Source organism: Coregonus clupeaformis, chromosome 18 (assembly GCF_020615455.1).
Source record: "Coregonus clupeaformis isolate EN_2021a chromosome 18, ASM2061545v1, whole genome shotgun sequence".
In the NCBI taxonomy this organism is placed as follows: Eukaryota; Metazoa; Chordata; class Actinopteri; order Salmoniformes; family Salmonidae; genus Coregonus; species Coregonus clupeaformis.
This window is the reverse complement of record NC_059209.1, coordinates 28,677,545-28,693,853: the sequence shown is the minus strand read 5'-3', so window position 1 is coordinate 28,693,853 and position 16,309 is coordinate 28,677,545. Positions and strand designations below refer to the sequence as shown.

The window sequence follows — 16,309 nt, the reverse complement described above, 5'->3', positions numbered from 1 at the left end:
ATGGGTGGTCCCGGGGATCGAACCCACTACCTTGGCGTTACAAGCGCCGTGCTCTACCAGCTGAGCTACAGAGGACCACCACCATTTAGGAAGTACTATAATGTGTATAAGGCTAATGACGGCTATACTTGACCAGAGAGCAGAGGGACACTCACGGGCACCACCACCGCTGGCCTTGCCCATGTCAGCCAGAGAGCGGTGGATGGGCTTTTTGGTCTGGTGCCTGTGCTTCCTCAGGAGGACAAAGCTGATCTTCTCTCTCAGGTCAGGAGATAGCATGCCCTCGTCTACCTGCTGCTCGATGATTTCATCTGGAGGAGAATGTGGTCTTATTACTGTTTGTGTAATATCACTCACGACCACCAATTAATTTCCTTCTTGGTACCATAACACCTTTCTTGTCAACAACTGAAGGCTACTAGCATCTTCATTTGAGCCAGTTTGCTACAGCAGGAAAATAATCCTGCAGCAACAGGACAAATGTAAATTATTATGTAGATTATAATTCATGGACATTTTTGTAGAGGTTTATAAAAAATGTTGTAAGGGAAAATCAAGTCTAAAATTTAAGCCTTTTTAAACCTCAAATACACTACTTCCTGCATTGCAGGAAAGTTCTCATGCAATAGGGTGATCGAATTAAGATCCTACATCTGTACACATTAGGCTAACTGTTCTTAGAAGGGCTAAATATGCTGAAATGCCTCTGCTTGTCAATTGTGACAGAGACTTGACATTGTTTACAGTACTATCTCTTAACATTAGTTAAGAATCACACAAGCCTGATTTGGCATGCATTAGTGCTCTGTAAAAGGGAGTTTGTGTTGCTCACCAACTATCTGTGGCAGTGAGTATCCCTCCAGATCCAGCAGCACAGTGCCGGTCTGTAGACAGGTCCTCAGTTCAAACAGACTGTGCAGGGACAGGGTGGACACATGGGGCTTGCTCCACCTCTCTCCTCCCTCCTCCACCTTCTCCTCAAACTTCACCCACCTGGACCACAACACAGGGACAGATAGATTACATGAGTTGGAGGCGTCAAATGAGTTGGAAGGGAAAAATGACTAAGGTCAACACTGACTGCTTGTCTTGGGAATGACACGCACTAACACTCAGACATTCAGTAGCTCAGACATTCAGTAGCTCAGACATTCAGTACCTCAGACATTCAGTAGCTCAGACATTCAGTAGCTCAGACATTCAGTAGCTCAGACATTCAGTAGCTCAGACATTCAGTACCTCAGACATTCAGTAGCTCAGACATTCAGTAGCTCAGACATTCAGTAGCTCAGACATTCAGTACCTCAGACATTCAGTAGCTCAGACATTCAGTAGCTCAGACATTCAGTACCTCAGACATTCAGTAGCTCAGACATTTAGTAGCTCAGATATTCAGTACCTCAGACATTCAGTGGCTCAGACATTCAGTGGCTCAGACATTCAGTAGCTCAGACATTCAGTGGCTCAGACATTCAGTGGCTCAGACATTCAGTAGCTGAGACATTCAGTAGCTCAGACATTCAGTAGCTCAGACATTCAGTGGCTCAGACATTCAGTAGCTCAGACATTCAGTAGCTCAGACATTCAGTAGCTCAGACATTCAGTACCTCAGACATTCAGTAGCTCAGACATTCAGTAGCTCAGACATTCAGTAGCTCAGACATTCAGTACCTCAGACATTCAGTAGCTCAGACATTCAGTAGCTCAGACATTCAGTACCTCAGACATTCAGTAGCTCAGACATTTAGTAGCTCAGATATTCAGTACCTCAGACATTCAGTGGCTCAGACATTCAGTGGCTCAGACATTCAGTAGCTCAGACATTCAGTGGCTCAGACATTCAGTGGCTCAGACATTCAGTAGCTGAGACATTCAGTAGCTCAGACATTCAGTGGCTCATACATTCAGTGGCTCAGACATTCAGTAGCTCAGACATTCAGTGGCTCAGACATTCAGTAGCTCAGACATTCAGTAGCTCAGACATTCAGTGGCTCAGACATTCAGTAGCTCAGACATTCAGTGGCTCAGACATTCAGTAGCTCAGACATTCAGTAGCTCAGACATTCAGTAGCTCAGACATTCAGTACCTCAGACATTCAGTAGCTCAGACATTCATTCATCCTGCATGACATAATAAAACATGAAATGCATGACAAAATTGGTGGGTTCTAGAATGACATCCGTCCATGCTGAAGGAGTGGGACAATTTGTTCTATGGCATGTATTTATGGTATCACCATGCACAAGTTAAAATATAAATTAGCCTATACTACAGGTGACTCAGAAGTTGATAACATAGACTGTCAACTTCTTGGCATGAACTTGACATATTTGACATTGGCTGGCTTCTACTGTATGTTTCTGTTATGATTCTGTAGGTCTGTGTGTGTAATCTGTTATGATTCTTTAGGTCTGTGTGTATAACCTGTTATGATTTTGTAGGTCTATGTGTGTAATCTGTTATGATTTTGTAGGTATGTGTGTGTGATCTGTTATGATTCTATAGGTCTGTGTGTGTGATCAGTTATGATTCTGTATGTCTCTGTGTGTAATCTGTTATGATTCTATAGGTATGTGTGTGTGATCTGTTATGATTCTATAGGTCTGTGTGTGTAATCTGTTATGATTCCATAGGTCTGTGTGTGTGATCTGTTATGATTCTGTATGTCTGTGTGTGTAATCTGTTATGATTCTGTAGGTCTCTGTGTGTAATCTGTTATGATTCTGTATGTCTGTGTGTGTAATCTGTTATGATTCTGTAGGTCTGTGTGTGTGATCTGTTATGATTCCATAGGTCTGTGTGTGTAATATGTTATGATTCCATAGGTCTGTGTGTGTAATCTGTTATGATTCCATAGGTCTGTGTGTGTAATCTGTTATGATTCCATAGGTCTGTGTGTGTAATCTGTTATGATTCTGTATGTCTGTGTGTGTAATATGTTATGATTCCATAGGTCTGTGTGTGTAATCTGTTATGATTCCATAGGTCTGTGTGTGTAATCTGTTATGATTCCATAGGTCTGTGTGTGTAATCTGTTATGATTCTGTATGTCTGTGTGTGTAATATGTTATGATTCCATAGGTCTGTGTGTGTAATCTGTTATGATTCCATAGGTCTGTGTGTGTGTAATCTGTTATGATTCCATAGGTCTGTGTGTGTAATCTGTTATGATTCCATAGGTCTGTGTGTGTAATCTGTTATGATTCTGTATGTCTTTGTGTGTAATCTGTTATTATTCTATAGATCTGTGTGTGTAATCTGTTATGATTCTGTAGTTCTGTGTGAGTAAACTTTGGGTCAGCAGTCACCTAGCAGACTCTTTCCACTCCAGCTCATCCCCGTCCTGCTGCAGCGTGTCCATCTCAGTGAACAGTGTGGGGGTGGGCATGTCATCGTCCTCTCCCAGGATGTAGCGGAGCCGCTCCGCTGCAGGGGACACTGGGATGAAGACACACACGTACACACACGTCAGATATCATCACTGCTTGTCAGACTCATATTTACTCTGGAGATTTTGTATTTATTTGTACTTTTATGGATCAGAAATCTAAACATGCTTAATCTCTTCCCAGTGTGCCCACTTATTATACAGGGAGTTTCAAGAAATGGTGTAACAGTAGACAGTGATGATCACATTTTCTAATATTGAAAAGGTCAAGCTGAATATTCGAATTTTACTGGGTTGTTGTTATAATTCCTCACACACGTTATTATTTATGGATGGTTTGCTGATACATTGGATCAAAAAGTGATAAACTTGTCTTTCCCTTTACATTCCACTTAAATGGTAATGATCTGATCTTGAGCTTGGCAGCATTTCTATCAATCCAACAGGAACACCCATAACCAGAGGGTTTGGTCTCTACACCAAACGGTCAATGCTTAGGCTAACTCAGCGACCTGACTTGACATATTACAAACTCAATATAGGGGAGAATGGGGTATGTTGAGACATTTTATACATTCATCATCACTACGTCAAGGGAAATATAGTATTTTTTCTAACAAAGATATTTATAATTCAGGATGTTGTGTATCCCTGGAAATAACCAGAATTCATGTAAAAATAACAACATAGCTTGTCCAAAAAAAGTGATCTCTTTGCACAACTTACCCCGGGTATGAGGTAAATTGAGCATAGGGACAGGGTAAGTTGAGCCGCCTTCAGGTAAATAGGTGATGGTGTCCTGTGACAGTGGGTGATGGTGCTGGTAGGTCAAAGTTTAATTCATGGAATGGTGGGGGGGCTATATATTATCTTAAATGTATGCCTACATTCAGATATAGATCTCTCTTTTTAAGCTCAGACTCCATGTCATCAGATAAGACCTTGTGGTCCTCTGCTACTCTGTCACAGCCTCTCTTTCACACAGGTACATCTTTGTTAAACAATTTTGTAACTGTACCTCTTTAGTGTCAATCAGTCGATTTTTTCCTCCCTTGCTAGTTGTTGGCACTCAAATAGACTTCTTCCCTTCTCTCACTTCTTTAGCTGCTCTCTCAACAACCTCAAGGGGGGGCTAGACCCGTGCTTGTTTTATGTTTGTATACACGGGGCATGATGATCTCTGCTCTGTAACAATAAAAATGCACTATCTTGAGTTCATATGCATGACACATTGTAAAAATACGATGCATTTATGTATAAAACTGACTAAATGTAATCATCGTTTGATTGGGGTGTTGGAGACTATCTGACTGAAAGTTCTGGACTCAGAATGGGCCACAACAACACCAATAGGAGGAACAGACTCAGTTGTTGCCCAGTAACAGAGACCGACTGTTTGCAAAACATGACTTAGTACTTGGTGGCAAAACCCTTGTTGGCAATCACAGAGGTCAGACGTTTCTTGTAGTTGGCCACCAGGTTTGCACACATCTCAGGAGGGATTTGGCCCACTCCTCTTTGCAGATCTTCTCCAAGTCATTAAGGTTTCGAGGCTGACGTTTGGCAACTTGAACCTTCAGCTCCCTCCACAGATTTTCTATGGGATTAAGGTCTGGAGACTGGCTAGGCCACTCCAGGACCTTAATGTGCTTCTTCTTGGGCCACTCCTTTGTTGCCTTGGCCGTGTGTTTTGGGTCATTGTCATGCTGGAATACCCATCCACGACCCATTTTCAATGCCCTGGCTGAGGGAAGGAGGTTCTCACCCAAGGCATGGCGCCGTCCATCGTCCCTTTGATGCAGTGAAGTTGTCCTGTCCCCTTAGCAGAAAAACACCCCCAAAGCATAATGTTTCCACCTCCATGTTTGACGGTGGGGATGGTGTTCTTGGGGTCATAGGCAGCATTCCTCCTCCTCCAAACACGGCGAGTTGAGTTGATGCCAAAGAGCTCGATTTTGGTCTCATCTGACCACAACACTTTCACCCAGTTCTCCTCTGAATCATTCAGATGTTCATTGGCAAACTTCAGACAGGACTGTATATGTGCTTTCTTGAGCATGGGGACCTTGCGGGCGCTGCAGGATTTCAGTCCTTCACGGCGTAGTGTGTTACCAATTGTTTTCTTGGTGACTATGGTCCCAGCTGCCTTGAGACCATTGACAATATCCTCCCGTGTAGTTCTGGGCTGATTCCTCACCGTTCTCATGATCATTGCAACTCCACGAGGTGAGATCTTGCATGGAGCCCCAGGCCGAGGGAGCTTGACAGTTCTTTTGTGTTTCTTCCATTTGCGAATAATCGCACCAACTGTTGTCACCTTCTCACCAAGCTGCTTGGCGATGGTCTTGTAGCCCATTCCAGCCTTGTGTAGGTCTACAATCTTGTCCCTGACATCTTTGGAGAGCTCTTTGGTCTTGGCCATGGTGGAGAGTTTGGAATCTGATTGATTGATTGATTCTGTGGACAGGTGTCTTTTATACAGGTAACAAGCTGAGATTAGGAGCACTCCCTTTAAGAGTGTGCTCCTAATCTCAGCTCGTTACCTGTATAAAAGACACCTGGGAGCCAGAAATCTTTCTGATTGAGAGGGGGTCAAATACTTATTTCCCTCATTAAAATGCAAATCAATTTATAACATTTTTGACATGCGTTTTTCTGGATTTTTTTGTTTTGTTATTCTGTCTCTCACTGTTAAAATAAACCTACCATTAAAATTATAGACTGATCATTTCTTTGTCAGTGGGCAAACGTACAAAATCAGCAGGGGATCAAATACTTTTTTCCCTCACTGTATGCTTGTGTGAGTTGTATGTGTGCTTTTGCAGCTTATTTTGTAGTCCAACTAGATTTGTACCATGAGTTAGAACCTAACAGGGATATGTATGGTGGCCATTGCCTCAACCTACCCCAAGTCAAAAATGTTGACTATATTAGCCCACACAGATACAAGAATGCACTTTCATTCTAGGTTTAGGACCTCATATTGTAGCTTATAGAGACCCCCAACTGATGTAGACTCCCGAGTGGCGCAGTGGTCTAAGGCACTGCATCGCAGTGCTAGCTGTGCCACTAGAGATCCTGGTTTGTATCCAGGCTCTGTCGTAGCCGGCCGCGACCAGGAGACCCATGGGGCGGTGCACAATTTGTCCAGGGTAGGGGAGGGAATGGCTGGCAGGGATGTAGCTCAGTTGGTAGAGCATGGCGTTTGCAATGCCAGGGTTGTGGGTTCGATTCCCACGGGGGGCCAGTATGAAAAAAAAAAAAAAAAGTAATGTATGCACTCACTAACTGTAAGTCGCTCTGGATAAGAGCGTCTGCTAAATGACTAAAATGTAATGTACAAAAATCGTTAAACTATCTACCTAGGTTTAGATACAAGCATCATAAAACCTATAACACAATAAATTCATTTGAAAATCAGTTTTTCGGACCTAACTTGCTTACCAACTTTTCCATGTGGTTTCTTCCTTCACAGACTCCATGAAACTCTGCCTAAATATTTGGTCACATGATTAATTTTGTGTATGGTTTCCTAGAAACAAGGGGTGGCTCAACTAACCTTTTTGCTCAACTTACCCCACTCTCCCCTACTGAAACAATCAACAAAATCACTCTTTATTGTGTTCAAATCTACAGTTCACCACCAGATCAATACGTTGCCTTAGTATTAGACTCTGTTTTCTATGATAATAGAGAAGTTACAGCTTATTGGCTTAATGATAACAAATCACTTGCGTACTGTACAAACAATCCCTTTCATTCTCTGACATTTACATGAAGATTGACATACAGTACCAGTCAAAAGTTTGGACATTTTTCTTTATTTTTACTATTTTTTACATTGTAGAATAATAGTGAAGACATCAAAACTATGAAAAAACACATATGGAATCAGGTAGTAACCAAAAAAGTGTTAAACAAATAGCCCTCCTTTGCCTTGATGAGAGCTTTGCACACTCTTGGCATTCTCTCAACCAGCTTCACCTGGGATGCTTTTCCAACAGTCTTGAAGGAATTCCCACATATGCTGACTCATTCCAAACCATCTCAATTGGGATTGTGGAGGCCAGGTCATTTGATGCAGCACCCCATCACTCTCCTTCTTGGTAAAATAGCCCTTACACAGCCTGGAGGTATGTTGGGTCATTGTCCTGTTGAAAAACAAATGATAGTCCCACTAAGCCCAAACCAGATGGGATGGCGTATCGCTGCAGAATGCTGTGGTAGCCATGCTGGTTAAGTGTGCCTTGAATTCTAAATAATTCACAGACAGTGTCACCAGCAAAGCACCCCCACACCATAACACCTCCTCCTCCATGCTTTACGGTGGGAACGACACATGCGGAGAGCATCCGTTCACGCACACCGTGTCTCACAAAGACATGGCGGTTTGAACCAAAAATCTCAAATTTGGACTCCAGACCAAAATACACATTTCCACCGGTCTAATGTCCATTGCTCATGTTTCTTGGCCCAAGCAGGTCTCTTCTTATTATTGGTGTCCTTTAGTGGTGGTTTCTTTGCAGCAATTCGACCATGAAGGCCTGATTCACACAGTCCCCCTCTGAACAGTTGATGTTGAGATGTGTCTGTGACTTGAACTCTGTGAAGCATTTATTTGGCGTGCAATTTCTGAGGCTGGTAACTCTAATGAACCTATCCTCTGCAGCAGAGGTAACTCTGGGTCTTCCATTCCTGTGGCAATCCTCATGAGAGCCAGTTTAATCATAGCGCTTTATGGCTTTTGCGACAGCACTTGAAGAAACTTTAAAAGTTCTTGAAATGTTCAGTATTGACTGACCTTCATGTCTTAAAGTAATGATGGACTGTCGTTTCTCTTTGCTTATTTGAGCTGTTCTCGCCATCATATGGACTTGGTCTTTTACCAAATAGGGCTATCTTCTGTATACCCCCCATATGTGTTATTTCATAGTTTTGATGTCTTCACTATTATTCTACAATGTAAAAAATAGTAAAAATAAAGAAAAACCCTTGAATGAGTAGGTGTGTCCAAACCTTTGACTGGTAGTGTAGATGTCCATGTTTTTGTCCCAAATGGCACTCTTTTTCCTATATTGTGTACTACTTTTGACCTGAGTCCTATGGGTTATGGTCATGAATAGTGCACTAAATAGGGAACAGGGTGCCATTTGGGACAGATTCCATATGTGGGTTGTAGTTAGCTGGGGGAAGGGAGCTTTGCACTGCAGCTGGTGGTCACAGTGTTCTAACCTAACCTATGGATGGAACCAGAGCCTTCTATGAATTACACACTGAGCTGTAAAATGCCATGATGGATCAATGGCTTTAAATCATTGTATCGACAGGAACCAACCCTGGAGTGAATTCCTATTATATTGCCTGTTTGCATACATTAGTATCCACAAAGACCTCACTTGTCAGCCTATGGGGAAGGACCATAGAAATAGAATCACATCATCATAGTGATTATATTTCTATGGGGAAAGACAATATATGTGAACGATACAGAGTATATTACTTTTTCCCAACGTAGAAAACATGAAAACTACTGGGCAAAAAAATATTCAGCAGAGGAAAAATCATTGGAAATAGGTTTTCCCCAATGAGTTCAAATCATCCATGGTCTATTGTACATGGCCGTCAATGGAGGAAGGGAGAGATCAATCCACTATGGTCAATGTTCTGTGTAGAGGAATGCTCTGTTCTCTATCCGCTTGCATTGGACAAGGTTGAGAAGTTTGAGGTCTCATTTAACAACTTTTTTAGGTACGATGAGTAAGCAGAACAAAGTAGGCTACTGTCATGTTGTACAGCAAAGTCAGCTTAATTTAATATACAGTACCAGTCAAAAGTTTGGGCACACCTACTCATTCAAGGGTTTTTCTTTATTTTTACTATTTTCTACATTGTAGAATAACCGTGAAGACATCAAAACTATGAAATAACACATATAGAATCATGTAGTAACCAAAAAAGTGTTAAACAAATCAAAATATATTTTAGATGTTAGATTCTTCAAAGTAGCCACCCTTTGCCTTGATGACAGATTTGCACACTCTTGGCATTCTCTCAACCAGCTTCATGTGGTAGTCACCTTGAATGCTTTTCCAACAGTCTTGAAGGAGTTCCCACATATGATGAGCACCTGTTGGAAGCTTTTCCTTCACTCTGCCGTACGACTCATCCCAAACCATCTCAATTGGGTTGAGGTCGGGGGATTGTGGAGGCCAGGTCATCTGATGCAGCACACCATCACTCTCCTTCTTGGTAAAATAGCCTTTACACAGCCTGGAGGTGTGTTGGGTCATTGTCCTGTTGAAAAACAAATTATAGTCCCGCTAAGCCCAAACCAGATGGGATGGTGTATCGCTGCAGAATGCTGTGGTAGCCAGCTGGTTAAGTGTGCCTTGAATTCTAAATAAATCACAGACAGTGTCACCAGCAAAGCACCCCCACACCATAACACCTCCTCCTCCATGCTTTACGGTGGGAACTACACATGCGGAGATCATCCGTTCACCCACACCGAGTCTCACAAAGACATGACGGTTTGAACCAAAAATCTCAAATTTGGACTCCAAACCAAAGGACAAATTTCCACCGGTCTAATGCCCATTGCTCGTGTTTCTTGGCCCAAGCAGGTCTCTTCTTCTTATTGGTGTCCTTTAGTAATGGTTTCTTTGCAGCAATTCAACCATGAAGGCCTGATTCACACAGTCCCCTCTGAACAGTTGTAACAGAGATGTGTCTGTTACTTTAACTCTGTGAAGCATTTATTTGGGCTGCAATTTCTGAGGCTGGTAACTCTAATGAACCTATCCTCTGCAGCAGAGGTAACTCTGGGTCTTCCATTCCTGTGGCGGTCCTCATGATTGGTTTTTGATGGTTTTTGCGACTGCACTTGAAGAAACTTATTGACTGACCTTCATGTCTTAAAGTAATGATGGACTGTCGTTTCTCTTTGCTGATTTGAGCTGTTCTTGCCATAATATGGACTTAGTCTTTTACCCTCTACCTTGTCAGAACACAACTGATTGATTCAAACGCATTAAGAAGGAAAGAAATTCCACAAATTAACTTTTTATAAGGCACACCTGTTAATTGAAATGCATTCAAGGTGACTACCTCATGAATCTGGTTGAGAGAACGCCAAGAGTGTGCAAAGCTGTCGTCATGGCAAAGGGTGGCTATTTGAAGAATCTCAAATATAAAATATATATTTTGATTTGTATAACACTTCTTTTGGTTACAACATGATTCCATATGTGTTATTTCATAGTTTTGATGTCTTCACTATTATTCTATATTGTATTATTTATTTTGTATCAACCCAAAAAATTGAATGAGTAGGTGTGTCCAAACTTTTGACTGGTAGTTCACATTTACATAATTGGTTGTTGTAGTGCATAAGCACTGGAGTGTGATGTGATTGAATCCCTGGTAGTGCACTATATAGTGAATAGGGTGCCATTCGTCACGCAGATCATGACTCACTTGTGCGGTTGATGTCTTGAGGGACTTGAAGGTCATGTGGGTCCATGAGTCCCTCCTCTAGGTCTCTGTATCTGTCTCTGTCGTCATGCTCATGGTCATGGTGTCTGTGGTGGTCGTAGTGTCTGTCCCCCCTCTCCTTGTCCGCTGCCTCACGGCCCCCCGCAGAACGTCTTCGCCGGCGTTTCCGTCTGTACCCACGAGGCACCGGGACACCGATGTAGATGTTCTGCTGGTCTGTAGACAAACGGTAATGTAAAGTCACATTAACATACATTATTTAAATCAGTCATTGAGGAGAATGTACTGCAAAACATGTACTACAGAAACAGAACATCATAATAAAATATATAAAACTGGGCTTAATAATAGTTATACAGTACCTAGAAAAGCCAAGCAACAACCTTGACAGACAAACATAATGACTGATTCATATCACATAACTCATTAGTCCTTGGTACACAAATGAACATTTCCATGAGTGTCCAATCATTGAAACAAACAATGAATAAATTATTATACAGTGTTCATGTCTGTTTCGCTAATAAATAAACCATTCTCAAGTATTTATGTCATGATTGAATGACAAAGAAAATGCATTCTTATTAATGATTTGCGTGTAAAAGATTACTCTTCTTCTGCACATTGTCTTTTCCTACATGAAATACTTTGTCATGTTCCCTGTCAGCTATTAACAGCAGGAACCATGTCAAGTTTTGTGTTGTTTTATATTACTTTGATGCCAACTGTACTGTCACTTTGCAATGGGCTCCTTTTTGAATATCAGTGCATGATCAAGTTCATTTTAGGCAACAACTACATTAAAACACTATTGTCAATTAGAACATTGTTCTAAACCAATAATTGAATGATAGGCTGTTTGCCGAAAGGACCCCCCAAAAATGAACCTAGCATGCGAGGGCTGAGGGGTATACTATAGATCTACTCAGGGTTTTCTAAAGTTATCCAGCTTCAGTTAGCTTCCCATTCTAGCTCAGGCTTCATCCGTACTATGACGGTGGGTACTGCTCATCTGCCTGCCGCTAACTCTAGCAGGCTTGTAACTGCGCGTGCATGTCGCACGTGACTAGTCAAACGCCAAACTCTTCATTGAGACAATGCTGAAAGAACAATCCATGGGCAAGTTAGTGTCATATTTTCATTTGTGCCGAAATCAAAATGAAAGAAAAGTTATCTTGCAAATTCAGCAGGCTATGGCGTGAAAGACGATAGACTTTACTTTATTACTTTGGTGTAAAATACTTTTTTTCTCACTCCTATCAATAAAATAATTGTATTAAGTCATACAAAAGTTTTACTGTGTGTGAAGTTTCAAATGATTTTGTCATTAGTAAATGTATAATGTGATAGTTATTTTAACATGACTGTTTTTGGTAATCCTTTATTTGGATAATCCATCAGTAACATATCAACTAACTAACTACTAACCCTAACCCTAGCTCTAACCCTAACCCTAACCTTTATTCTAAAGCTAACCCTAACCTTAGCAAGCAGTTGCTTATCAACAGATAGTTTGTTGATAGTATGACCAATACAGTGAGGGAAAAAAGTATTTTATCCCCTGCTGATTTTGTAAGTTTGCCCACTGACAAAGACATGATCAGTCTATAATTTGAATGTTAGGTTTATTTGAACAGTGAGAGACAGAATAACAACAACAAAATCCAGAAAAACGCATGTCAAAAATGTTATAAATTGATTTGCATTTTAATGAGGGAAATAAGTATTTGACCCCTCTGCAAAACATGACTTAGTACTTGGTGGCAAAACCCTTGTTGGCAATCACAGAGGTCAGACGTTTCTTGTAGTTGGCCACCAGGTTTGCACACATCTCAGGAGGGATTTTGTCCCACTCCTCTTTGCAGATCTTCTCCAAGTCATTAAGGTTTCGAGGCTGACGTTTGGCAACTTGAACCTTCAGCTCCCTCCACAGATTTTCTATGGGATTAAGGTCTGGAGACTGGCTAGGCCACTCCAGGACCTTAATGTGCTTCTTCTTGAGCCACTCCTTTGTTGCCTTGGCCGTGTGTTTTGGGTCATTGTCATGCTGGAATACCCATCCACGACCCATTTTCAATGCCCTGGCTGAGAGAAGGAGGTTCTCACCCAAGATTTGACGGTACATGGCCCCGTCCATCGTCCCTTTGATGCAGTGAAGTTGTCCTGTCCCCTTAGCAGAAAAACACCCCCAAAGCATAATGTTTCCACCTCCATGTTTGAAGGTGGGGATGGTGTTCTTGGGGTCATAGGCAGCATTCCTCCTCCTCCAAACACGGCGAGTTGAGTTGATGCCAAAGAGCTCGATTTTGGTCTCATCTGACCACAACACTTTCACCCAGTTCTCCTCTGAATCATTCAGATGTTCATTAGCAAACTTCAGACGGGCCTGTATATGCGCTTTCTTGAGCAGGGGGACCTTGCGGGTGCTGCAGGATTTCAGTCCTTCACGGCGTAGTGTGTTACCAATTGTTTTCTTGGTGATTATGGTCCCAGCTGCCTTGAGATCATTGACAAGATCCTCCTGTGTAGTTCTGAGCTGATTCCTCACCATTCTCATGAACATTGCAACTCCACGAGGTGAGATCTTGCATGGAGCCCCAGGCCGAGGGAGATTGACAGTTCTTTTGTGTTTCTTCCATTAATGAATAATCTGTTGTCACCTTCTCACCAAGCTGCTTGGCGATGGTCTTGTAGCCCATTCCAGCCTTGTGTAGGTCTACAATCTTGTCCCTGACATCCTTGGAGAGCGCTTTGGTCTTGGCCATGGTGGAGAGTTTGGAATCTGATTGATTGATTGCTTCTGTGGACAGGTGTCTTTTATACAGGTAACAAGCTGAGATTAGGAGCACTCCCTTTAAGAGTGTGTTTCTAATCTCAGCTCGTTACCTGTATAAAAGACACCTGGGAGCCAGAAATCTTTCTTATTGAGAGGGGGTCAAATACTTATTTCCCTCATTAAAATGCAAATGAATTTATAAAAAAATGTTGGGATCCTTTTGTTGTTATTCTGTCTCTCACTGTTCAAATAAACCTACCATTAAAATTATAGACTGATCATTTCTTTGTCAGTGGGCAAACTTACAAAATCAGCAGGGGATCAAATACTTTTTTCCCTCACTGTATGTAGAGTATCTACAGATGGATAATCCAGACTATCCAAATAAAGTGTGACCCTATTTTTTAACAAACAAAAACACATTTGATTAATATAAAGTGGATGATGACGCAATCTTTGCGAGAGGGAGGGAATCTGATTTCATTGGTCCTCATCTCACGGCTCAGACCCTTCATTCAGGATAAATGTCATTAGCCCTGTTAACCAGCAGTGTCACGGTTTCGGCCGAGGCTGCTCCTCCTCCTGGTTCGGGCAGGCTTCGGCGGCCGTCGTCCCCGGAGTACTAGCTGCCACCGATCTATGTTTCATGTTCGTTTGGTTTTGTCTTGATGTTGTACACCTGTGTCTTGTTAGTCCTCGTTAGTGTCCTATTTAGTTCTCGTTGTGTGTGTTTGTCTTTGTGTGTGATTGCTCTTCTGTTTTGTGTTGGAGCTACGTACTTCCCTCCAGTGTTTTGGAGAGGTTTTTCGCACATGTTAGTGCGCCGTTTGTTTGACGCCTGTGTGCGCCGTTATTTCGCCTTCGGGCTTATTGTGCTTATTTTCTACGTGAATATTGCACTAAAGTCTTTTGGACTGAGCTTCTGCGTCCTGCGCTTGATTCATGCACCACACCCACCTTCAGCACCCCTTGACAGAATCACACACCAAAATGGAATCAGCAGGATCTGCAGTTACGCCTGAGTCGCTCGAGGAGCATGTTCGCGGCCAAGATGACCAGATACGACAACTGGGGACCGCTCTACAGGACGTCATCAACACCCTGCACCGATGGGAGGCCAGCGGGGTACCCACACCTCCACCTACCCTGCCAACCCCATCGGCCGGTCCACCAGTCCCAGGTCCGGAACCCAGGGGGATTCGGCTCTCGCTCCTGAGGGCGTATGACGGAACAGCTGCCGGGTGTCAGGGGTTCCTCCTGCAGGTGGAGCTCTACCTGGCCACTGTACACCCGGTGCCCTCGGGACACGAGAGCGTTTCCGCCCTCATCTCCTGTCTCACGGGCAAGGCGTTGGAGTGGGCTAACGCCGAGTGGAGGAAGATGGACGCCAACACCATCTCCTACGCCTACGCCTTAGACAGGGGAGGAGGAGCGCACAGGCGTTTGCTCTAGAGTTTCGGACTCTAGCGGCGGACGCAGGGTGGAATGAACGGGCCCTCGTCGACCATTTTCGATGTAGCCTACGGGAGGACGTTCAACGTGAGTTGGCCTGCAGGGATACCCATCTCACCTTCGACCAGTTGGTCGATATGTCCATCCGTCTGGACACCCTGCTGGCCACCCGTGGACGTCCCGAGGGGGGTCCGTCCATTCCGCCCTCCGGCACCTCCGAGCCGAGCCCTATGGAGCTCGGGGGTGCCGGCGCTAGAGAAAGGAGGAGGAGGAGCCCGAGGGGGCCTGTCTCCTGCACCAAGTGCGGTCGTGGAGGGCACACTGCGGCCAGGTGCTGGGGAGGGTTCTCCGGGGGAGAAGACAACAGGCCACGCACTGGGGGGGCCTCCCAGGTGAGTAGACGTCCCACTTACCCAGAGCTTTCTGTTGCGCACTTTTGTATACCTGTGTGTTTTCCACAGGTTGCTTCTCATTCCCAGCATAAGGCGCTAGTAGATTCAGGCGCAGCTGGGAATTTTGTTGATCGGAAGTTTTGTTTAGATTTAGGGATCCCTCTCCTACCTGTTGACAAACCTTTTCCCGTTCATGCCTTAGATAGCCGCCCGTTGGGGTCGGGGTTGATTAGGGAGATCACAGCACCACTTAGGATGTGTGCGCAGGGGGTCATGAAGAGACTATACAGCTGTATCTGATCGACTCTCCTGCGTACCCAGTGGTGCTGGGAATTCCTGGTTAAGCACCCATAACCCTGCTATTTCGTGGCAACAGAGGGCTCTCGATGGGTGGTCTGCTCAGTGCGAGGGGCGATGTCTGGGTGTTTCCGTGGGGGCGACTTCGGTGGAAAGTCCAAGCCAAGTGCCCGCACTGCACATTCCGCCTGAATATGGGGATTTAGCTCTCGTGTTTAGTAAAACTAGGGCGACGCAGTTGCCTCCTCATAGACAGGGGGATTGTGCGATTGATCTCCAGGCAGGAGCAGCGCTCCCACGGAGCCACGTGTATCCTTTGTCTCAAGAGGAGAGAAAAGCTATGGAGACTTACATAGCCTAATCTTTGAGACAGGGATACATTCGGCCCTCCACTTCTCCCGCCTCCTCGAGCTTCTTTTTTGTGAAGAAGGAAGATGGAGGGTTGCGCCCGTGCATTGATTACCGTGGTCTCAATCAGATTACTGTGAAATACAGTTATCCACTCCCTC

The 16,309-nt window shown here is 43.7% G+C and overlaps 1 protein-coding gene across 1 annotated transcript in view; it reads right to left on the bottom strand.

Moving 5' to 3' along the window:
* Positions 1-16,309, bottom strand: part of LOC121530667 (electrogenic sodium bicarbonate cotransporter 4-like) — a 67,653-nt gene that overhangs the window by 43,759 nt on the left and 7,585 nt on the right. The window contains exons 3-6 of the mRNA XM_045226836.1: positions 10,866-11,099; positions 3,310-3,439; positions 833-993; positions 156-311 (exon numbers count right to left, since the gene is read on the bottom strand). Of these exons, the coding sequence (XP_045082771.1) occupies positions 156-311; positions 833-993; positions 3,310-3,439; positions 10,866-11,099 (681 nt within the window). The remainder of the gene's footprint in view (positions 1-155; positions 312-832; positions 994-3,309; positions 3,440-10,865; positions 11,100-16,309) is intronic.